Below are 24,170 nucleotides of genomic sequence, written 5' to 3'. Positions count from 1 at the left end.
TACATCAGCATTGTGACTTCTAGAACCAGCCACAGATCACACTGTAGGAAATGTGAGAAAAACTGCAGTAAATCAGCATTTTGTTACATGCTGATGGAATCACCTTTGGTGCTCAGTGGTACACCTTGGTGATATCAGCTGTTGCTGAAGGTCCTCCTCCTCCTCCTGATGTATAATAAAGGCAAATGTCATAATACATTTAAATCATGCTAGTTAGGCCACAGCAGTCATCTGATATGTGACAGCATGAAAAGCACAGCTGTCAATTGTAAAAATGAGAGATAGCTGGATTCCATTTCAGTTTTAGGCTGTACTGTGCATGCTGGCTCCCTGTCACACTGTCATGGCTAACAGAGACTTGAATAGAACCAAACCATTTTCAATGGTATTAGTTATTAACATCTGCTTTTCCTATTATGACAAATCAAAATGTGTGACGTGGAAAAGGACTATCATGGCTTAGGTCAGGCAGTGTCCTTACTCAACCACTAGAGGGTGGTATAGTAACTCAATTTAGCTGCTGTACTGCAAACACTAAAACCCTTCACATTGTAGGAGTGAAAAAAGAAAATGTTGTGTAAATCCCACCACCAAACTGGTAGTTTGAATATGAACTCAAGTTTCAATAAGCTGCATCTGTAAGGTCAATTTGAGCACATGCCTAACTGGTTAAATCTGAAGACTCACCTGCTATCAGTGTGTGGCATACTGTCAATAGATCCACCAAGTCTAACTCAGTGGATTACTCGATTAATCGAAGACAATTATGCATTTGAATTCTGTGTGAAAGCAACCCAAAAAATGCAGGGTCCTGTTTAAAGCAAACAGATGACACTTTCACAGTGTAGGCCTAATGTCACGGTTTAGATAGAAGGTGAGGACCCAAACGCAGAAACACAGGGGAGACAGGGAACTAAAGATAAGCTTTTAATGAAAAGCAACCAAACCATGTCATACAAAAATACAAAGTAGCAATCAAAAGCTAAGACAAAGTACCAACTAAGACAAGCAAAGTACTAGTAAGGAAAAACACAAGAAATAAAGCAGAAAAATGATGCTAGGAACAAAAAACAGAAAACATACCACGGGAGGAAGAGGGGACACTGGAGGACACAGGCTCAACTGAAACACAGAAAAGACACGGAAGAAACACAGGAGACAACGGAACCATCTGACAAAGACAAGAGGGAGCACAAAGACCACACACACACACACTAACGAGGGGATGAGGTGCAGGTGCAGTGAGACGGGGACAGGACAGGTGAGGGAAAGGAATGGAAAAACACTGGAAGGAGGGAAAACAGAGCAGGTGTGGACAGCCAGCAGGAGAACAGGAGGGAAAATGACACTATAGGAGGAAATAAAAAGCAAGACACGACACATGACGGCAAAATACAAAATAAAAAAGGAAACCATGAACACAACACCAGAATCATGACACCCAATGCCAGTCAAAAGTTTAATTTCAACAATTGTGCCAAAGCAAATAAGAAAGTATAATCTGTGAAGCGACAACAGAAGAAACTGCTTCCTCAAAATCACTGACACACTTAAGGTTTCAATTCAGCAGGTGTTGACAACAGATATTCACAACTATGGACGCAGACATGGCAGACTATGAGGGAGGGCAGCCTGCATCACCAGCAAAACTATGTTACAGTAGAAAATCAAGAACAGGAAACATACACAAAGAATTCAGGTGAAAACAAATACAGATCAAATGTAAGAAAAGCAAATGTACATATGGAACATAAACTTTACTGATATTTACTACAACAACAACAACAAAAACAGAAGAAAAGAACAGAGGCACATAAACAGGCGGGTCTCTGTTATCATATGAACATACAGTCTTTAAGGTTAGTCACAGTTTTCACAGGATCAGCTTGGTGTCATGCCATTAGACTTCACTCCAGATGAAGAGAAACTTCCCACACTTTATTTTCAATATTCTTAGACACGCGTATAAATGACAGAATATCTTACGATATAACACTGAGCCGTGTTCACACCCACAGCAGACTAATGCCTCTGAGCTGTCTGTGTGGACCAGCCCACCAACCGTTCCTCCTCCACACGGTTCAATCTCACTAAATAGAAGAAACGGCTGAAATAAGACACCTCCGTCCACCTCCACCTCCTCCTCCACCTCCTGCACCTCCTCCTCCACCTCCTCTTCCACCTCCTGCACCTCAACTGCGTCAACTCCACACAGCTAAGAACATGGTGTGACCGGAAACACGCTGAGCTGGGTCAACTGGGTCGGACTCTCCGTGGTTTAGTAGACTAGATCACAATTTCCACGTAAGCAATCCCTTTTGTCCCTTTTCCAAATCGAAAGTTGGCAACCAGTCCGCGAATATATATATATATAAATATAAATATATATATATGTGTGTGTGTGTGTGTGTGTGTGTATGTAAATATATATATATATATATATATATATATATATATATATATATATATATATATATATATATATATATATATATATATATATATATATATAAATTACTAGTCCAATAATGATCACCCGAGGCTCGACAAGAAGCAGCTAGCAGTAGTAGAAAACAGGCCCCGGACCCAGATTAGCTTGTATAAATTCAGGAGTCGGTGAGCTGACAGCAGTCACATTATTCTGCTGTTAAGGTACTGTTAGCTAGCTGCAAGAAGGCCTTTATTTTGAAGGGAGCGACAGGAAGTTTCTGAGCTGAAGTTTCACTTGCCAACTTGTTCCTGTGCGAGAAATTCCTCAAGTTTTCGTCTTTTGTCTGTGTGTTTGGACCCGAAGTGAGAGGACACATGGCAGGAGCACAGTGAAACAGATGAAACCAGCAGGGCACAGCTTTAAGTAAGAATGCAGACTCAGACGAGTGAGACCTGAACGGCGCCTGTGGATATATTCTGCGCTTCTTTGTGCTGGGTGAGTAAGAATACTGGGAGTGAACCTCCTGATGGAAAACAGAGGAAGGGGGAAGATAACCAGGAGGAGCTGAGGAAGGAGCTGAGCTAAATATGTGGCAAGTCTCACAACTATTTCTGTGACAACGAGAGCAGTAGAGCTGTGTTATACTTCGGTCAAAGTGGTAAGTCACTCTTTTATCCACCAAACACAGTTCGGTGTGAAACTTTGTCGTCTCTGTGGTCAGACAGGCCGGAGATTTACTCAGTTTTCAAATAGGCTAAACTCCCCCCCCCCCCCCCCCACCTTTTATAATCTGTGTTCTCTGTGTTTTCTGTTTAACAAAAGTAGCTAAGTTCTCAAATTTTAAACATTGTCTAAACACAAGCAAACATACAAGCACTTTATTTTAATTGAATATTGTAAAAAAAAACTCAGTGATCAGTAAATATGAGCACATTAATAATGTGACAGCACAGTCAGCTCTCTGTACCTGAGATGTTACTGTAAGTATTCTGTGTTATAAACACCTCTTGGTAAGTACTTAAAGAGTACTGAGGTTTGTTTAAACCATCATATCTTTTGTAACTTTTATTTCACTACATGAAGATCAACATGCTGTTTGAAAACAACCCCTAGTTTTATGCCTTTTTATGTTTTACAGTTACAGTCGAGACACAGACATTGGTTCTTTTGAGAAATAAATATGTTTAGAGAAACCAAGGTGGTTGAACAACCCCTGCTGCTGCTCTGAAGGTATGACTGGATTCTTTTGACCGCCTGGATAAGGGCACAAGGGTGTGACTGTTTTGGTCACACATACACCCAAAAATCTGTCAAGTGCAACATTTTCATTGGTTGCACCGCCTGAAATTTAGCAGGTCAGATTCAAAATGTATGTATCTGTGGATTACATTGTAAACTTTTCTATCAGTTAATGTAATACCCCAATAATATTTGGGTTTGCAAGCCCTTCAACACTTTGTAACCATATTTTTGAAAAACATTTATCTGCACGTTTATGAATATTAACAATGATTTATATGATAAGTTATGAAATGAAATTAAAATGTGCTATTGGGTGCAATTAAGCGCTGGTGAAAATGAAAAAGTTAGGCCCACCAGTCCAAGCTGTGTAAGAAATCAGCCCTGTGGATAACAAACATGATCTTGTCTTCTGTGGTAAAACATATTGGTAATCTGTTTCCCAAGATGAGTATCCTACTCTTTTCTAATCTAAACAAAACACATATGGCAGCTAGAAATCAGAGGCTGCATTCACAGACATTCTGAGAATTATCTCAGGGAGCTCCTAGCTTAGCCAAAAAAATCTTGCAATGAGTCTTAGCTTAGGAGTGATTTAGGAAACTTCTTCTCTGAGCGAGGAAAGGACAGAAACTTTTATTTTAGTGAGGAGACATGGTTGACCCTGTTGAAGACATGGTGTAAAGCTGAATATATTTTGTGATGAATATCTCTGTTGAATAAATTATAAGCGATACTTAAAAAGAAGCCTACAAAATGTTGGAAAACACAGGCCTACATGTGCAGTAACCTGTTCACATTTTGATAGTTGCTACCATGCTAGTCATTTTGGTAGGCCCACTTAATCCATTTGATATTATTGTTTTTTTAAAGGAGCGCACCAGTAAGGATTTTTTGGCACTGAAATTATTTGTGTGATATGTGATCACCCTGTTGATGGGATGTTGCTACAGAAATTACTTTTGCATTTTATTTTATTTTGTTTTATTTTTTACATTTTTACAGTTATCTGTAAAATCACTTACTATCTTAGTGTTGTGATCACTTTAATTTTGGTGCCATTGCATTGGGTCCGGCAATATTTCTTCTTCCTCATTGTCTTTGCACCATTTTCTCCATTAACCCTAACATTTCCTCCTCCCTACTCCTAACAGATGTGTTACCTCAGGCACTCTCTCTTAGGGGCTAAGATGTTTCGTGAATAACTTTTTTTCTTTCTACCAGCATCTAGTCTTAATTTTAAGCAAACATTTTTAGAAAACACCATAGTTCTAATAATTTTCATCACTAGGAGTGACTCACAGTACTAGGAAGCTTTACGAATACAGACCCAGGTATGTTCAATCTGAACTAAAGTTAGAGTTTTATTAGTTCTAATTGTCCATATTGATTGTTAGATTGTCATGTTATATTTTCATCAAAACGATGTGTGTGTGTATGCACGTATATTTTCTTGTGTCATATGACAAGATAATAGTGATACAATAATCACTACTTGGAAAACAGGTTGGAAATCCTTTTTTTTATTATTACTTTATAGCAGAAAAAAAAATCATGTCCGGATTTTTGGATGGAGCAGTAATACATGAGCGGCACAAACAAGGGCTAAGTTAAAGAAATAATCTGCCAGATAAATACTGGAGCCTTTTGTATCTTTTTTATTTCACTAATGGCTGTGACATTTAAATGTTATCAGTTGAATAATTGTAGAATTCAAAGGTCCCCCAAGGTTGCTAAAAACCCAAAGTCCCAGAGCAAATACACAGATCATGGCCTCAGTGTCTTTAATAGTGGCTAAAGTCCTTATTTTAGACTGCCTGCTAACATCTAGTTTTCTTTTCATTCCTAATTCTAAATCATTACAGTCTTAAAATAATTCAACACTTCAAGCATCAGACAAATTATTTATAACCTCCCTGTCCCAGACACGTAAGAGTTAAACCTTTATCCTGCCACTGCCACCCCTGCAGAGATGGAGGGAGAGAAGGAGAGACAGAGGCAGCAGCGAGAGGAGAAAGAGAGTAACGAAGCAGAAGACGACACGAGGAGTGATGACGACACTGACAATGAAGAGGAGGAGGATGAAGGTTCTGAGAGTGCAGCGCTTGTGTGGCAGGAACGTTACGGCGAGGACAATCTGGGCCTTCCCATCATGCACTGGGAAGCACTGAGCCTGCGCATTGCTGAATTGGAGAAGCAAGAAGAGGAGAAGAAAGAGAAGAAGGCAAAGGTGGGTTCATAGTCTGGGAAAGGGGAGTATTATGTGAAGTCTTGGGCTGGGAACACTTAGTTTCTTCTGTGAGGACTGTATTACTGAGACAATGTATTACTGCATTTTAACTGTGTAGCAGTGTGAGGAGATATTGTATCTTTGAAAGATAGATCCTTGTGGAAGCATGTGTAAGGTGAATAACTTGGGTCCTAAGATGGAGCCTTGGGGTACTCTGCAGGAGAAGAGGATTCAACTTTTGACAGAAAAAGTTAGTTAAGAGGCCGACAACTTAACACCCTCGATGCCACCTTGATGTTTGAGACAATTTGCAGAATAGAATCGTCAACTGTATCTAGCAAAGTAAGTATGGCACAGAGACAACATTGGTTGTTGGAGACTTGAAGAGGAGCTGACTCTGCTGTGAGGTGCACTGATATTTCTCCCTAGATAAACACAACAACTTAGAAATAGGCCAGAAATTATTTTATACGACTGCATCAAGATTGGGTTTTTTAATAATAGTGTGTACTACTACACACTAAGAAATAGCCATTATCTATACTATTGTTTAGGATGAGTGAAACTGTAGGATCTACAGTGTCGAACATGTCCTTTAGTAGGAATGTAAGAATAATATCCTGTGGGCACGTTGTTGACTTTTCGTATAAGACTATGGGCGTATATCATCAGCTGTCTGATCATCCTGATCAATGACGGATGGGATGAGAGGGTGAAATACATCCTCAATGAGGAAAGTATTAATGACATTGCCTGCAGCGATCCTCCAGCAGCAGAAACCATACGTGGATATCTACATTTACATGTGCATTTGTGCACGGACAGATGATAAACATCTTGAGTGATTGTTTAAAACTCCTGACTCGTTTCCTTTCAGCTTTTGCTGATTAAATGTGCCACGATATTTGTGACAGTACATGACTGCGTTCATGGAAATGTTTAAAATAACTGAAAGCAGCCTGTCAAATCCTAAAATCAGAGTGTATGAACGGTGTGAACACGCCTGTGTAGGAGCGTCTAATGCATCCTTTAATTATCAGGAAACAGACTGCACCTTGACTTTAGACCAGCTTTTTGTTGGTCTATGGCGCTGCCACTTTCCGCTGCCTCTAGACAGCAACCCACCATCAGTGCACCTGACCACACCTTATTGTCAGACCAACACGCCCAGGAGCACACAGGTGGGCGCAGGTACATTTGCTATTTACACAATGTGGGCGCTAGACGTGAAAATGAAAACTGCGTTGATCTGAAACTAGCAATGACACTTGTGCTGCTGTGCACCGCTTTGAGCCAAGCATAAGATAGAGCCCAATGTCTTTAATATGAGTGACGGGTACGGGTTCAACCTTATTGAGGACAGCAGAGCAAGGAGGACAGAGGGGCTGTGGGCAGACGGAGGAATAAGTTTGACATCTCTGACCTGTCCTGTTCATAAAGCCATAAAGGCCTTAAAAAAAAGATCTGTTTTCTCAGTATAAAGCAACACTAACCTCAGCTAATCAAAGCCCCTTTAACATATGAACTCAAGACAACATCCAGAGAATTAGATTACACGACAGGAGATTGTCCTTTCAGACGTGTTCACACATGTAGAAAATACTCCGTATGGTTTGGGTGTGGGGCGGTGCCTGGGAGGACGCTACAGACTTCTCCAAAGTGATCACTGTTTTCACGTTGATATCAATACTACATGTATTTGGACGTATCAGCAATATCTACGAAAGAGTGGAAAGTAATATTCCGGCAAGCAGAGAAGCGGTACGAAGCAGCTACACTCCGTGCAGAAAGATCCCACCGTAGAAAGAAACCTGCAGCATCTGTGTCCAGTGGCAATGTGAACATGCCATATGAAAGTGTGAGAGATGGAGCAGGGAAATATTTTGGGAGAATTTTTTGCAGAACTTTGAAGTTTAAATGCCATTTTCGCATGTCCCGGTCTTCATTTGAGTATGTGTTACAGCTGATTAAACCAGCACTAACATGGAAGATTACATGTCTTTGACACGCCCTCTTGCTCACTCTGGACAACTGTCTGCTCTATTCACACATGGGGCTCAGTCAGACTTAGGTCTAGGGAGCTGGCAGGGTAAAGTCTGGGGCAAATAATGCAGACATTTGTATTCACACATACAGCTGCTCATATAGTAACTCTGGATAAATTGAGAGTGACGGTGCATGTGTGAAAGGGGCTAAATTCAGCAGGCTGTTACAGTATAGTCATTTTAAAGAAGTTAGACAAGCACATAGCAATCACATCAATGAAAAATATATTTATATTACTGTCCCAATCTGCTGTGTCTGCGTATAACCTGTGTAACACAGGTGGTATGTTTTTCAGAATGGAGTTTCTCTGGACCAAGTCAAAGCTCCAGTGAGCTGGGCTGAGGAGAGAGGGAGGAGAGCAGAGAGCTGGGAGGATGGAGACGACGCCTGCAACAGCCACGTGCTGGCACTCACCTCCCGGTATGTGCGCACACACACACACACACACACACACACACACACACACACACACACACACACACACACACACACACACACACACACACACACCAAGAAAACCAAGTATTAATCTGGATTTGATTTGCCATCTACAGAACTAACGGTCTTAAGAGAGAGAATGACTGGTTGCTTTATTTCACACAATGTAGGTAAAAATTGTGTCTGGGGGGAGAAAAGGGTAATTCCGAAGAATCGAGGAAGAAAATATTAAAAAGACTTCAATGAAAAAGTCAACATGTCTCAATTTTCCCAAATTTTCATTGCTATTGTATTTACACAGGACAGGACATAACAGCTAAGATTAAGGACAACAAAGCTGCAGGTTAGGTTAACTGGTGACTCTGAATGGCCAGTAGGTGAAATTGTGATGAACTGGTTGTCTGTCTTTATGTGTCAGTTTTGTTGTAGACAGGTGACCAGTCCAGAATAACTCCTCCAGCTCCCGATACCCTGCAAAGGATAAGCAGGATGATGGAAAACAGTATTCTGAAGGAGGAAATTTGCTGGTTATAGCTCTCCCTTAGGGCGCACTTGCTCCATACTGTGCTGAAGCACGATTGTCCCTCCTTCCCAGTCCTCTGCTGGCCTGCACTCACATTGCTCCGACCCAACCGGGCCGGTTTCCTCTTGTACATACGTCATCACGTCGTAGCGCGGTCGCAGCACAACGGAGAACAACACGGAGAGACTGACTTTACTGACTTTGTAGTGGCTTATTTTGTGTGGTTTTGGTCACAGACGGCTCTCACATTCCTGGAATTGTTGATTATGCAAGGCAGCATAATACACATGATTATATTTCATGTTCACGTTACGCACCCATGCTTGTGCTCGTGCATGAGCAACCGTACCGTGCCGAAGCACACCTCTTCCAACCCTGCCAGGGCCAAGGAAGTGTACTGTGCTTGAGCTCACACTAGTCAAACAAACTGGACTTTGGGGGTAAAACGTGCTTTGGCATGGTACGGATGGCCTAGTGTGAGTGCACCCTCAGGTGATTTGAAATTTACTTTACTTTTACTTTAGTGAAGTATCTGCAGCCTGTATCAGCTGTCTATAAGTTCAAGCACAGCCTAGTTTGAGTAAAGTGGGTGAGTTACTCTAACTGCTGATCTGATACTAGGGTTTTGCTATATCATATTTTTCACAATAATAGTGGTGCAATATAATAAAACTTGACTTGTTGAAGGGTGACGTAATCATGTCATTCCATTACACACAGCAACAAGCATGGATGAAAGCGAAAGTAACATTGCTACCCGCTCCATGGTGGATGGCGTGTGGAAGTGGTTTGATGACCAAAGATCGAGTCCATCCTCATCAGAAAAATGACCATATAGGTTGAAAACAAACGCAGCTTATTATGAGCCATATTTACATTTGTTGTTAAGTGGTGATCTCTAGTGACTGTACTAATTACTACAGCAGTGAAGGAAGTGAGGAGAAGTAGTACAAAGAGTGAAAAGACCATATAAGGAGGAGGTCGGGGATGGGTGGTCGAGATGGGTCAAACAAGTACGAGCTTTCATTTAGGAGACAGCTATTCATGTCCAGTGTGAAACCAAAGGTCAACGGTGTGTTATTTTAACTATGTAGCTATGTTACGTCATGTACATAACGCAACGTACATAAATAAGTGCAGTCAACGTATATAAATATATATACATATAGATGTAATTCTCCCTGTACATTCATGTGGAAGCCCAGTGTAGTGGGCCATCTGATGTTTGTTGTGAGAGACCAACCACTAGCAAAATCAAGGGAACGTTATTTGCTCAGTTTGTAGGGATCAACAGAGTAGATATTTGGTGGATAATACCGAAGCTTTGACGCTTGTTTCACACCTGTGAGGTTCGCAAAGCTTTGACTGTTATTGCTGCTTCAGGGAGAGTTTCATTCAGTTTGAGAATTGTGAAAGTTTTGCAGCTAAATAATGTTGGGACATTAGTGGTTTAAGAAGAGAGCAGAATAATTGCAAAATATGTCTCTGTACACTAGTAAGACATATACAAGTATTACACTGCAAAAACTCAGTCTTACCATGTTGTCCCCCTACTCATACTATATAAGACACAGTCCTGTAGAAAGCAGCATTTCAGTGAGGTATAGGACACAATTTTCAGTGGTTCCTTTGACAGATTTCTTTATTATTTTATTTATTTATTTATTATTTATCTATTTTTTTCCAGTGAACAAACATTTTTATCTGTAAAATGTAAAAGTAAGGGGCTAATTTAATGAATATAATTGTCCAGTCACACCACATTGTGACTCATGAAATGTTAAATAAATAGAAGCCGTAAACTCAAATGCATCAGTCCACAGTGGCACTGTACACTACACCAATAAGTTCCATTCATGTTTCATGTCAGCAAAAATATTTTATATTAAGACTTTTTGAACAATGCATTTGCCAATTATTTTACTGTGACATGTTGCAAATAGAATGGAGAATGAAAATCTAAATCATTGAACCTTCCAGGAACCCAAAATGACATAAGAACCTATAAAATGTTCAAATCTTTACTAATACTCACTCATAATATTATTATAGAACAATTCTGGGTTATAAAGAATATACTATCTATATTTATATACAAACGCAGCAGAAATAACACTGTCATAGTCTGTGTACATGTTAAGTGATATTAGTCAACTAATTTTTTGGCCTTTTTCATTGACAGTCTATGTATGCTTGTAAATCACTGAAATTATTAATAATAATAAAGCCTTTCAACATGTTTTCTCTACATAATATTATATTAATAAAGTAAATTTACTCTTAATAAAACATGTTCACCAATGAATAGACAGACTCAATAGGGTTAAATCAGCAAGGTGTGGCTGTGCTTCGGCTCCAGTCTTGAAGACCTGCTATAAGTTTTGAAAGCTACCAGATGTCACTGTGCTGTGTTCAAATCTAATAACGCTTCATCCAGCCATCACTACAATTAAGTCACGTCTTGGTCTAAAGCTGCTACTTCACTACAATCAGAACTTATTTCTTGTCAGAGGCAAAACAGCAGCTGGGACCAAACACGTACAGGACTATATTCATTGTGTACAGGCCTCCAGTAGGGGTGTCGCAATATTGCGATATTCACAATAACCGTGATATTAAAAAATGAAATATTGATATTGTGTCAATAATAAACATATGATAATATTAATGATAGTTGATAATAACTGTTCTTTTTCTACCTTTTTTTTCTTTTTTTGTTACAATTAAAGTTACAGACTCTCCCTACACTTGTATTTTTAGGGATTGTTCAGATTTCTATAGATGACAATGTTAGTTGCTGTTATTTCGTGTGGGCTAACCAGAGCCTCCAGTATACACTTTTGTACCATTGTTTGACTAGACTATCTAGATTTATAAAGATCAACACATCATTGGTTTTATGACCTGACAGCTATCATTTGCATTTTCATATTCTTCTTTAAAGGTGCACAATGTAGTTTTGGAGAAGAATTTCAAACTCAGAATTTTAGTATTTACAATAAAAATATTAATTTGTAATTATACAAACTTTAAAAATTTTTTTTTTTTTTTTTTCATAAGTGAATAAACAAGCTGCTCTTGGAGTGGAATAAAGTTCCCAGAACACTGTTTGAAGCTACAGGTGGCAGGGTCCGCCACATATAAACAAAGTAAAACAGTATAAATTGTGTTGTCCTTTTAAGGTCAGTTTGTTTATCCGGTTTATTCAGTCACAAAAATGAAGACAGTTGATTTAGTTTGTGTAGGCAGAAATCAGTCAATGAAGATCTTTCTCTTCTGATTAAAATGTCTTCCCCAAAACTACTGGGTGCACCTTTTAAAAGAGAGGGGTGTTTTACAACAACTGCTTGAGTTTAACCTGGTGGCTTTTTGCAGGTTAGGGTTAGATAAGTTCAAATAGTATTTGCCAAAAATAAAGATTCCAGAGTTCAACAAAAAACACCACCCTTCAGTGATTCAACAATAAACAACAAAAATAGAATTTGGTCTGTCACAAAGTTCGGTTTCTCAAATCTGTCCTGAGTAAACCCTCTTCATATACCAAAGGATCTCTGAAAAACACAATAAACCCAACATCTCAGATACTGTTGGTGTTTTCTCCAGTCAGGTCTTCCAGTCTTCATGCACACAGGAACAGACACAGTGTCTGGAAGTGCAGCTGCAGGCTTATGGTGAGCTAGCTGTGTCGTTTTGGAGTGCTGGTTTCTTCTTTTGAAGTATGTCGTGTATCTTCTAGCCTGCAGACACAGATGAATCTTCAGCTCTGCTTCATCAACAACAGTGAAAGTGAGGAGGAGGAAGAGGAGGAGAAGAAGAAGGGAGAGATCAGCAAGAAGGAAAGCAGCAACACACGAGTAAGTACCCCTAACACAAGCTGAGTTAACTCTAAAAGGAAGTAGAGTATGAGAAGTATCTACAGTGCCACAGACTTGTCCTGTTAGTATAATGTACAGTATATCTTCTCCATGTTCTTCCACACTGTTGTCAATCACTGCTGATGAAGAGAGGGACTGTTCAGGTCCATAAGAATCCTCAGCCTCCTGCCAAGCCGGAGAAACCAAAATCCAGAGGCTTCAGGAACACTTTGAGGAACCTACGAGACAGACTGAGAACAGACCACAAAACTCTGGTGAGGGTCAACTATCTAATCCTACTACAGTGACTTTTACTCCAAAATATAGTTTATCACAGCTCGCCTCGCCTCGCCTCTCCTCTCCTCTCCTCTCCTCTCCTCTCCTCTCCTCTCCCCGTCTCTCTTCTCCTCTTCTCTCCTCTTCTCTCCTCGTCTCTCCTCTCCTCTCCTCTCCTCGTCTCTCCTCTCCCCGTCTCTCCTCTCCTCCCTCTCCCCGTCTCTCCTCTCCTCTCCTCTCCTCTCCCCGTCTCTCCTCTCCTCTCCTCTCCTCGTCTCTCCTCTCCTCTCCTCTCCTCTCCTCTCCTCTCTCTCCCCGTCTCTCCTCTCCTCCCTCTCCCCGTCTCTCCTCTCCTCTCCTCGTCTCTCCTCTCCTCTCCTCTCCTCGTCTCTCCTCTCCTCTCCTCGTCTCTCCTCTCCTCTCCCCGTCTCTCCTCTCCTCTCCTCTCCTCTCCCTCCCCGTCTCTCCTCTCCTCTCCTCTCCTTCCCTTCCGGTTTCCGTTTCCGGTGAGCATGAGTGGTTGGTGGTGGTGGATGTGTGAGTTTATCCCTGTTTATCCTGTTCTCACCTGTCCTATGTGCATGATCAGGTAAGGTTTCTGATACTTCTACTGAGTGTTGATCGACTGATCGGTGGTTTGTCTGGTGGTTTTTGGAGGGATGGCGTCTGCCGAGACGCCACCTCCGTCTATCCGGCAGGGAGTGAGGATAGTCCCGCCGGATAGTAGCGTTAGTGTGGAGGAGGTTCTGCTGGCTGCTGGTGAGGAGGTGGGACAGGACAAACTCTGCTTTGCATCGCGGATGCACAAAGCAGTGGTTGTGTTCGTTAAAGACGAGTCTCTGGTTCATCAGCTGGTACAGAGCGGAGTGTTTGTCAGAGATCTGTTTGTGCAGGTGTTCCCGCTGTCCGCTCCCTCCACACGGACCACCGTATCCGGTGTCCCACCGTTCATTCCCAACGAGCTGCTGGAGAATGAGCTGCGGAGGTTCGGGAAGGTTGCTAGCGGTTTTAAAATGTTGAGTTTGGGGTGTAAAGACCCCAAACTGAAACACGTCCAGTCCCTGAGGCGGCAGGTGTTTATGTTCCTGGACTCGCCCACACAGACACTTGAGGTCTCCTTCAGAGTCAAACATGGTGACGGCTCATACATGGTGTATGCCAGCTCAGGACAGATTAAGTGAATGTGGAGATGTGGGACATAAACGCTACACCTGTCCACACAAACAGCAGTCGGCAGCTCACGGCACCGATGCGGTGGGTGGCACAGATCGGGACAGGGCCGCCAGGTCCGTGGCCGGTGGCGGTGCTGTGCGCGGTGTCGCAGCCGGGGGTGCTGCAGTCCTGCCCAGCGGACCCGAGGCCGGTGCCAACGACGGTGTGGTGGGCAAAGCTGGCCCTGCTGGTGAACAGTCCAATGAAACGGACCGAGAGGAAGCGAGCCAGCCTGAGAGCCGGCAGGCTTCTGTGGCTGCAGAGAGCCTGTGCAGCTCTCAGTGCGCAGCTGCTGAAGCCCAGGCAGAACATGTTGAGGAAGAAGCATCCACAAGCTTTACAGACACACACAACAGTGAGATCACTGGAGAGGGACTGGGTTTGTTCAGCAGCCAGGTGTCAGGGGAGGGAGATGATATGGAGTTTGACTCTGAGTCAGATACCATCTCTGATACCATCTCTGTAGGTGAAACATCCACTAAAGCCACAGACCTCTACTCTCTGGAAGAGATAAATCAGTTCCTGGATGAAACCTTTAAAAAATCTGTAAGAGTGAGTGATTATTTCAGTGACACTGATAAATTCATTAAATCGGTTGATGCCCTGAAAAGATTGGTCGGCTTTGACCTTTTGGATGAGAAAAAACGCTTTCGCCTCAAAAAACATTTAACAACTTTGAGGAAAGCAACAAAAGGCAAAATGGTCAGAAGAAGGACCAGAAAGTGATACAAGATCATGAATCATCACATGGTGGTTTTCTCTTTCCACTGTTCTCTGCTAGCTTTTTCCTGTCTTTTCTCAAACCTCTTCATGCAGAGCCTAAAAATAGGGTCTCTTAACATCAGTGGGGGGAGAGACGGACGAAAGATGGCTCTGATTTCTGAAGTTTCCACATTATAAAAGATAGATGTGTTGTTCCTGCAGGAGACGCATTCAAATCAAGCAAACAAAATAGACTGGAACTTATGGTGGCAGGGTCCATGTGTCCTCAGTCATGGCACCAACTTCAGTGCAGGAGTAGCTGTTTTGTTTAGAACATTAGCAAATGCAACAGTTATCCTCCACTGAAGTTGTGAAAGGCCGGCTGCTCATTGTACAGGCAGAAATACACAACAACGTGTTTTGCTTTGTCAGTGTTTATGCTCCAAACCATGGAGCAGAGAGGGTAAGTTTCTTCAACCTGATGAAAAATGAGCTGAGAAACTACCAGCAGGACCAGCTCATCATCGGTGGAGATTTTAACTGCACATTGGATTTCAGTGTAGACAGAACAAGTGAGGAGCCTCATCCTCAGTCAGCCCAAAGCCTAAATAACATCATTACACATCTGGATCTATTAGACACATGGAGGGTAAAACATCCACAGTCCAGACAATACACATGGGTGAGGGTCAGTAACAACAGGGTCAGTGCTGCACGACTAGACAGGATCTACATTTCCCAAAACCTAAGCTCCAGACTAATTCACTGCCACATATACCCAGTTGGGTTCACTGACCACCATTTTGTCAACTTACTTTTGAACATCTCGCCAGGTGAAAGGGTTAAGTCCTACTGGTTTTTTAACAACAAGCTCCTGCAGGACATCACTTTTTGCCAGCATTTTCAGTGTTTGTGGCAAAGGTGGAGACTTCAGAAAGCTAACTTCAGTTCTCTGAAGCTGTGGTGGGAGGTGGGTAAGGCACAGATCTGTGTCTTTTGCCAGCAGTACACCTCCCATTCAACTGTTAAGATTAAAGCAACAGTTCGGAACTTGAGGCAAACATAAAGAGCATGGAAGAGGAGTTACAGGGAGACTCCGATCCAACCAAGGCCATCTGCTGAAGGAGAAGAGGCTGGCTTTGAGCTCCTTCCTACAGGAGAGAGTGAGGGGGGGCTCTCGTAAGGTCTCGTTTCCTTCAGCTGAAGGACATGGATGCCCCAACCTCTTTCTTTTTCAACCTGGAGAGGTTGGTGGCACAGAGGAAACAGATGACCTGCCTTGAGCTGCCAGGAGGAAGAGTGACCACCAGCCCAGATGAGATGAGGAGCCATGCAATGGACTTCTACACAAATCTCTTCGGGGCAGAGCAATGCATCATGGAGGGCTGTGAGGAGCTCCTGGAAGGGCTTCCACAGCTCAGTGAGGGAGAGAAAGCTGCTCTGGACTTTGAGCTGACTTTGGAGGAACTTACGGTTACGGTCAACCAGATGGCATCGGGACGGGCACCAGGGATCGATGGGCTCTCCACTGACTTTTTTAAACACTTTTGGAATATTCTTGGACCTGATCTGCACTGTGTTCTGTTAGAGAGTTTCAGAACAGGATCTCTTCCGGTTTCCTGTCAGCGTGCAGTGCTTTCTCTGCTGCCAAAGAAAGGAGACCTGGCCTTACTGAAGAACTGGAGGCCAGTTGCTCTCCTTTGTACGGACTACAAGGTGCTTTCCAGAGCCTTATCAAACAGGCTTAAAGACATTCTGGACATAATTGTACACCATGATCAGACCTACTGTATTCCTGACAGGTCAATCATGGACAACATCTTTCTCATTTGTGACATAATAGATGTGTGCAAAGGTGATAATGTCAGCGTTGGCATTGTTTCGTTCGACCAGGAAAAAGCATTTGACAGGGTGGATCACTCATATTTGTTTTCTGCACGTTTTTTGGCTTGGGTGAGTTTGTTGTACAGGGATGCACAGTATATGGTGAAGGTGGGGGCGGGGCTGAGTCGACCAATCCCTGTGAAACGTGGGATAAGGCAGGGTTGTCCCATCTCGGGCCAGCTGTACAGCCTAGCTATCGAGCCTCTACTATGCAGGCTGAGAGATCGACTCAGTGGTCTCTCACTGACCGGTACTTTCAAGCCTGAGCGTGGTTTTCTTGCCCTTTCTGCCTATGCAGACGATCTTAATATTTTTGTCTCCAACCAGGGTGATGTTCAGGTTTTGAAGGACACCCTGTCACTATATGAAAAGGCATCGTCTGCACGGGTGAATTGGGCAAAAAGCAAAGCTTTGTAGGTTGGTCACAGTGCCAGGTCTGCCTGGAGGACTCGAATGGGGGAAAGAGGGATTGAAGGTGTTGGGAGTCTTTTTGGGCACAGAGGGCTTCCAGAAAAAGAATTGGGAGGGAGTGAAGGAGAAAGTATGTGCTCGGTTGTCTAAATGGAAATGGTTGCTACCCCAGTTGTCATATAGGGGAAGAGTTCTGGTTGCCAATAACTTGGTTGCCTCGACCCTCTGGCACAAACTCATAGCATTGACACCACCGAGAGGCCTGATAGAGGACATCCCAAGAGCCATCCTGGACTTTTTTTGGTCTGGGAAACACTGGATCCGTGCTTCGGCCCTCTACGTACCTGTGGCTGAAGGGGGACAGGGACTGATCAGCGTCCAGTCTAAGATCGCCTCTTTCAGACTCAGAGCAGCACAAAAACTTCTTTATGACTGTGTCCCAAGCTGGTGCGACACTGCTTGCTGGCTGCTGAGAAGAGCTGGACGGCTGGACTATGATAAACACCTGTTCCTCTTAAAACCTGAAGAAATGGACCTAAGTGGATTGGCTCCTTTTTACACCTCGGTTCTGCAGGCTTGGCAGATGTTTAAGATCAGGCGTGACACTGAGGAGACTCCGGGGCTGTGGCTGTTTGAGGAACCTCTGTTCTTCAACGGCTTTATCAGCACTCGAACTCTGCAGTCTGCCAGCCTGCGAGCCAATCTGAGAGGAGCTGGCTGCACCAAACTGGGCCATTTAATGAGGATGACGGCGACATCTGTGGACAATCTGAGGAACAACAGCAACATCACCTCTATCAGGCTGATCAATAAAGATGTGGAGGAGGTCTGTGCTGCCCTGCCTCAACAACTGTGAGAGACTGCAGAAGATCGCACGCTGTGTGATCAGTGGGGTGAGGAGTGCGAATACAGCTTTCCCTCTCTGTTCATCACCCCAGCTGTGGGGGAGTGGCAGGAGGGAGGAGGTCAGCTGCTGTCATTCGAAACCCCTGACCTGGACAAGTTTCAGGCTGTGGGAAAGAAGGCACTGTATCACATCAGCGTCAAGACCCTAAACGTGCAGTCTCTGGCAGGGATGGAGGAGTTGAGGTGGACTCGTTTTTTTGGCCCAGATGTTTCCCCGAAAGGCAGCTGGCGGTCTCTGTACAAGCTGCCCGTTGAAAAACGGACAGCAGACCTCCAGTAGAGGATTGTACATGGGGCGATAGCTACAAACCGATACAGAGCGCACCTTGATCCTGAGCTGGGGGAGGGGTGTGGTTTCTGCACACAAACAGAAACACTTGCACATTTGTTTGTTGAGTGTCCTCGACTTACTGGAATGTTCCAGTGTTTAAAAAGGTGGATTGAGGGACTGGGGGAGGATTTCAGTTTTGTTTTGTTTATCTTTGGCCCAAACTATTGTGCAAAAAGAAAGACTGTGCACACCCTGGTGAACTTTCTGAGTGCATCTGCTAAGTTAGCCATCTGGCTGACTCGCAGGAACCTTGCTCGGGGCGTCGGCAGTGTGGAGCTGCTGCCAGTCTTGAAGGGATTGGTGAAGGCCCGACTGCATGTCGAACATGCTTATTTTAAAATGGTGGACAATACTCTGGCTTTCAGTCAGACCTGGGCTGTGAGCGGAGTTCTCTGCTCTGTGGGGGGGGGGAATAATTATTTATTTCTAAAACTTTTCTGCTGTAGCCTCAAATGATGAGGTGACAGTGACATGTCTCTCCTGAAAACTGTAAATAAAGGGACTTTGAAAACCAAAACCTCTCCTCTCCCCTCCTCTCCTCTCAGACTGCAGCTTGTAGTGATCCTGTCGTCCAGAGAAGACATCTGGAGCGCAGTGATTTACAGAACTTCAGTATTAAGGATCTGAATGCTCTTTCCACTTCTCTAAGCAAGACCATACAAGGTACTCATTTACACACAGTAATTATTCTGTAAATTGTTATTCAGTAAACACTCTGAGCTGCAATCCTAATCAGCATGTAAAAAAATGTGAATGTCATTCTTCCTCAGATGCACCCCCGTCTTTTGTGCTGCTTTTCAATGTAAAACTGCATTTTGAACTTTTCATCTGTCCACATCAGACCTGAGCTCGGAGCTAGTGGGTCGCCTCCAGGTTCGAGACCAGCTGAGGACAGAGCAGGATGCCATGCTGCTGGAGGTGCAGGATCTGACATCACTTTGAACCTGCCATTGCTTCCGTATGAACTTCACCAGTTGAGTTCGGAGGGGTCATGTCACACAAACATTTGAAGTGTCACAGTTTTTGAACATTGTTGTGAGTCAGACGGTCCTCCGCAAACATCTCAGTCAGTCCCTCCCACTGTTGGTCTGACCAGCCAATCACTGTGAAGAGTGTCACTCCAGTACTTGGACTTTCAGTTGTACAGTATTTTTTTTATGTTGTTGTCTGTGTTGTATATTTATAAGGGAAACTGTCTCACCAAAAGTCAGTGTCCACCAGCAGCTGTTTTAAACTGGCATAAAACAGAACCAGCTTTGTCAAGCGGTCACAGTCCCAGTGTCAGAGTCATATGGTACCCAAAGCTACTCAGATGATCTGGACACAATAATCAGTGGATGGTGGCCTCAATGGAATATCTTTTGGGAAATGTGCTCTTTTGCCTTCTCACTCTTCATCAGATCAGATGATCTGTACATCTCCACCTTGTCAACAGCAAATAAGGGTGTGGGCCATGCTAACCTCAGCTTAGCACCAAGACTGGAAACAAGAATTCCCACCATTTCACTCCATCCTAAAAGACGCTCCACTGGGTCCAAACCAAAAGTCAGATGCAAAAAAGTAAAGAATTTGGTTGAATATATTTTGCACATCAAGTCCAAGTCAAAATTGTACAGTTGTACACTGTTTTGTATTTAATTTTCTTCTTATACATCTGATCAGCATCAGAGTCTCAAAGCTTCAGCAGTGCAGATGATATTTGAGTGGTTCGTAAAGGAAAATGTCAGTCAAAAATTAAAATTTAGTCATTATCTACTCACTCCCATGCCAGTGGAAACTTGGGTAAAGTTTCATGGTCTACAAAACATTTTTGGAGCTTCACAGCAAAATGGCATTGCAGCATTCTTCTACACAACTGAAGTAGCTGGAGACTTGTTTTTAAACATAACAACTGAAATAAACGTAAAATGGCTCCATACAGCTAGTCGATTGCAATCCATGTCTCTGCAAGCCCTGAGATCCCAGATTGATTTGAAAAGACAGAATTTTTATTTTTGGTCTCACTGTTTTTTCTTTAACAAAAGAAAAATATTTTTGGGGGTTCAGCCAATCTTAATGAAGTGAGGAGATGTTAGTGAATTTAAGGTTAGATCATATTTTTTTGTTTACAGAGCCATTCAGTCTGTGTGAGTGAAAAGAAGATGTTTTCCTTCTTGTCACTCACATCTAACCGCCAGGATTTGTTGTTGCAGGTTCCTCAGCCAGTGCTGATGACTCACATCGTGCACAAGAACAAGAAATGTGGAGTGTGGAATGTGGATAATGAAATTTATGAAGACAGAACAGCTCCGAAATAACTAATGCAGAAAGTGTAGAAACTAAAATATTGAACTACCTTATTTGAATACTAATATGTCTTACTCAGCTCAAATTTTGTGTGTAAATATCTTTACTCACACCAATCCATGGTGAACTGTAGATGTCTGGATGGTTGAGCAGATACAATACAATTTTTTACAGAGCTAGACTAGAATTTTGCCACTGGTTCTAGTTTATATTAAGTATGGCTGTGCAATATGTATACGATATATATCGTTATCGTGATATGAGACTGAAAAGTGTCTGGGAATTTGGATATCGTTATATAGTGATATGACATAATGTTGCATTACAGGACGGTGATGCAATTTTCTGAACTCCCAGACTGTTCTACTTGTTCTAATACATGTCTTTACCCACTTAGATATTATATCCACATTACTGATGATATTTTATCATAAATCTTTTTGTGTCAATGTTTTGTGAAAGTACCAATAGTCACCCCTACAATATTGTTGCATTATCAAGGTATTTGGTCAAAAATATTGTCATTTGAGGCTTAATCCAAGCATTAATGAGGTGCTTTTGAGGATATTTCAAAATATCGAGATGTATATCATGTATCACGATGCAGCCTAAAAATATCATGGTATTATTTTAAGGCCTAATGCTAAGGCAAAAGAGATTGATCAGACCATTAAAATCAGTAGACTGCTATAGACACTAATACTGATCATATTTGAGGGTTTGGCAAGCTAACATGCACATTTCAGAGTGTTCATGGAAAGGATTCATCCAGTGTTGATGAAAGTTGGCTTCATTTCAGCCTCTCTACCTTAAAGTACCCTGTGGACTTCTTGACCACTGGTATGCCATAGAGCAATATTTTGTCCAGAAGAAAATTAGGGCCACTGAAAAAAAATCTTTGAGTTGTGACTTTTCTCAAAATTCTGACTTTAATCCCAGATTTGAGTTAAAACGTTTTTTTTTTTGTTTTGTTTTTTTCTACAGTAGCGCTAATCTGTTATGAATATTTCTGCTGATGGTTTCACAGTACTCCACTGATTGGCAGTTAGATGCCAAGAATCCTCCCAATGAGCTAACAAAGGCAAAGAAGAGAACACCGCTACCTTTTAAACCAAGTCATTTTCCAAATGTTTTAGGAGGAAGGAAGTCCATTCAACATTAGTCTTAGACCATAAAGTGTGTTTTGGATTGTAGCAACACAGAAACCCAGTTTGTTAACTAAAAAACTCCACATGGTGCCTTTTTAAGAATGAGAATAAGATGTGCGCAGTATTATCCAGATGATACAGTGAAACAAGAAAGTGGCTAGTTTCAACACTGGAGGAATTCTAACATGTTGTTGTATATGTTGTTGTGTTTAGCATCTTTTCTAGGTTTAAACTGCAATATTAAAGGGATTTCTGATCAGAAAGTGTTAATTTTATCAATTGAGCAATCTGTCTTTGTTTTCTACTTTGTTTCAGTTGTAGCTATGGTCTATGATCTTCCCAGAAAACAGTTCATGCAGTTTATGTAGGTGATGTCAATATCCCAACCAAAGTGCTTTTTTTTTGTTTTTTTATGTTTTTTGGTTAGAAACCAATAAAGGGGAAATTAAACAGTAGAACAAGGTGATGTTAGTTGTGTGTAGTGTTTATAAGATGTTGCCGTGTTTGTATGCGTCTCTGTGGGTTGGGGTAGTATACTGTATATACAGTGGAGTAGGGGTGTGATTCAGAGAGTGAATGAAACTCGGAAATCAGTAAGCACATCCAGTTCGCTCGTCTCAAAGTCTTAAGAGTTTTTTTTATTGGTTTTCAGTTAAATGTCTAAAATAAGGGGTGTGGTTACCACAGGCTTAAGATATTTACATGTTTTGTTCTAAGATATAAAATACATCATTAGATGTTCCTCAATTTAATTTTACAGCAGAAAGTAGTCAGTCTCAATGACTGGGACCCATAGCCCTCACCCCAATAGCCAGCAAATGTGTTGAGAGGCTGATTAAATCCTTCATCTGCACTATGCTCCCTTCTACCCTGGACCCCCAGCAATTTGCATACTGCACTCACTAACAGGAGCACAGAGGACACCATCGCCCATGCCCTTCAAACCGCCCTCCCCCACCTGGAAGGAAGAGACACAATAAAACTGGAATATTCAAGTCTGGGTCTGTTTAGCCTCCTCTGGACTTGGACACCTGCACAGAATTGACTCCACCCTGACCAAGAGGAAGTATCACTCCATTGTTCAGAGACATGCTCCAGCCTCTGGTTTGATCTTTGTGGAGAAGGATTCACACTGCAGCAGGATAATGAGCCCAAACACCTCAAAGCTTTGTAAGAACTACCTGAAGACCAAAGAGTCCTGACTGTCATGGACTTTCCTCCACAGTCACCTGACCTCAACCCATTCAACATTTATGGGGGCACTTGAAGAGTGAGAAAGTCAAACATTCAGTGACATCACAAGAAGCTTTGTGGAACATTGTCAAATCATGCTGGAATAACATGAGCCATCAGGTTAGCACAAACTTGTGTAGTCCATGCCAGCTCAGTACATGCTGTCATTAAAGAAAAATGGAGAAATACCTAATACTGAAATATTCTGAAATATCTTATTTCCTTTTTTAAAGATTCAACTTTTCACTCAAATTGTATTGCTGATGTTATCATTTATAATAAAAAATAATAGTATTAATTACAAAACAAATGCAAAATAAAGGTGACTATTAACTAGTGGTCTCAGACTTTTTGATCCCACTGTATATATGATTTATGTAGGCAAAATAAACAAGAGTTTGCTGATGCTATCGCACTGACCTATATTTCACTTTAAGTCAACTTGGATCCATTTTTATTAATTGCTTCCCATATTATTGTTCATGATTGATAAAAGTGGAATAATAGCCTGACATTCAGACGATTCCTGTATGACCTCCTGTCATTTCCTGCTGGTAGCTGGAATAATATTTATAATAATAATATATCAGAATAATATTTACCTAAAGGTCCTATTTGTAAGACAAGTTGATTTTTGAGTCTTATTCCCAACTCGCCAAACACTGACGCTTTGGGATTGTAGATCATCAGTATTTGACGAGATGGGAATGAGACTCAAAAATTAACTTTAGAAGACCCCTTGGTAGTTTTCTAGAGCTAGAATTTACTTTCTTCTTCTTCTTCTTCTTCTTCTTCTTCTTCTTCTTAGTATTATTATTATTATTATTATCATTATTATTATTATTATTATTATTATTATTATCACTGTTAATGTACAGGGACTGAAGGAAGTGATTCAAAAGTACACAAATGTACATGCATTGGTGGGATCTATTCACGTGTCTGTGTTCTCAGAGTGACCAGCCTCCATTGCAAAACATCCAGCTCAGTTCAGCAGGTGAAAAGAGAAAGCCTCTCTCT

General features: G+C 42.0%; 1 protein-coding gene across 3 annotated transcripts; it reads left to right on the top strand.

The window, feature by feature from the left end:
- Positions 1-2,771: 2,771 nt before the first annotated feature.
- Positions 2,772-23,345, top strand: LOC141003934 (schwannomin-interacting protein 1). 3 transcript variants are annotated; one of them, XM_073475415.1, is made up of 7 exons: positions 2,772-2,926; positions 5,641-5,900; positions 8,242-8,366; positions 12,644-12,761; positions 12,911-13,036; positions 19,029-19,146; positions 19,325-23,345. In XM_073475415.1, the coding sequence occupies exons 2-7, from the start codon at positions 5,643-5,645 to the stop codon at positions 19,423-19,425; spliced, it is 846 nt and encodes a 281-aa protein (XP_073331516.1). In that variant the 5' UTR covers positions 2,772-2,926; positions 5,641-5,642; the 3' UTR covers positions 19,426-23,345. The 3 variants fall into 3 exon arrangements, with proteins under 3 accessions (XP_073331516.1, XP_073331517.1, XP_073331519.1); XM_073475416.1 differs by having other exon boundaries at positions 2,772-3,089; XM_073475418.1 differs by lacking the exon at positions 2,772-2,926 and having other exon boundaries at positions 4,678-5,900.
- The last annotated feature ends 825 nt before the right edge of the window (positions 23,346-24,170 follow it).

Source organism: Pagrus major, chromosome 10 (assembly GCF_040436345.1).
Source record: "Pagrus major chromosome 10, Pma_NU_1.0".
In the NCBI taxonomy this organism is placed as follows: Eukaryota; Metazoa; Chordata; class Actinopteri; order Spariformes; family Sparidae; genus Pagrus; species Pagrus major.
This window is presented reverse-complemented; position numbering and strand designations above follow the sequence as displayed.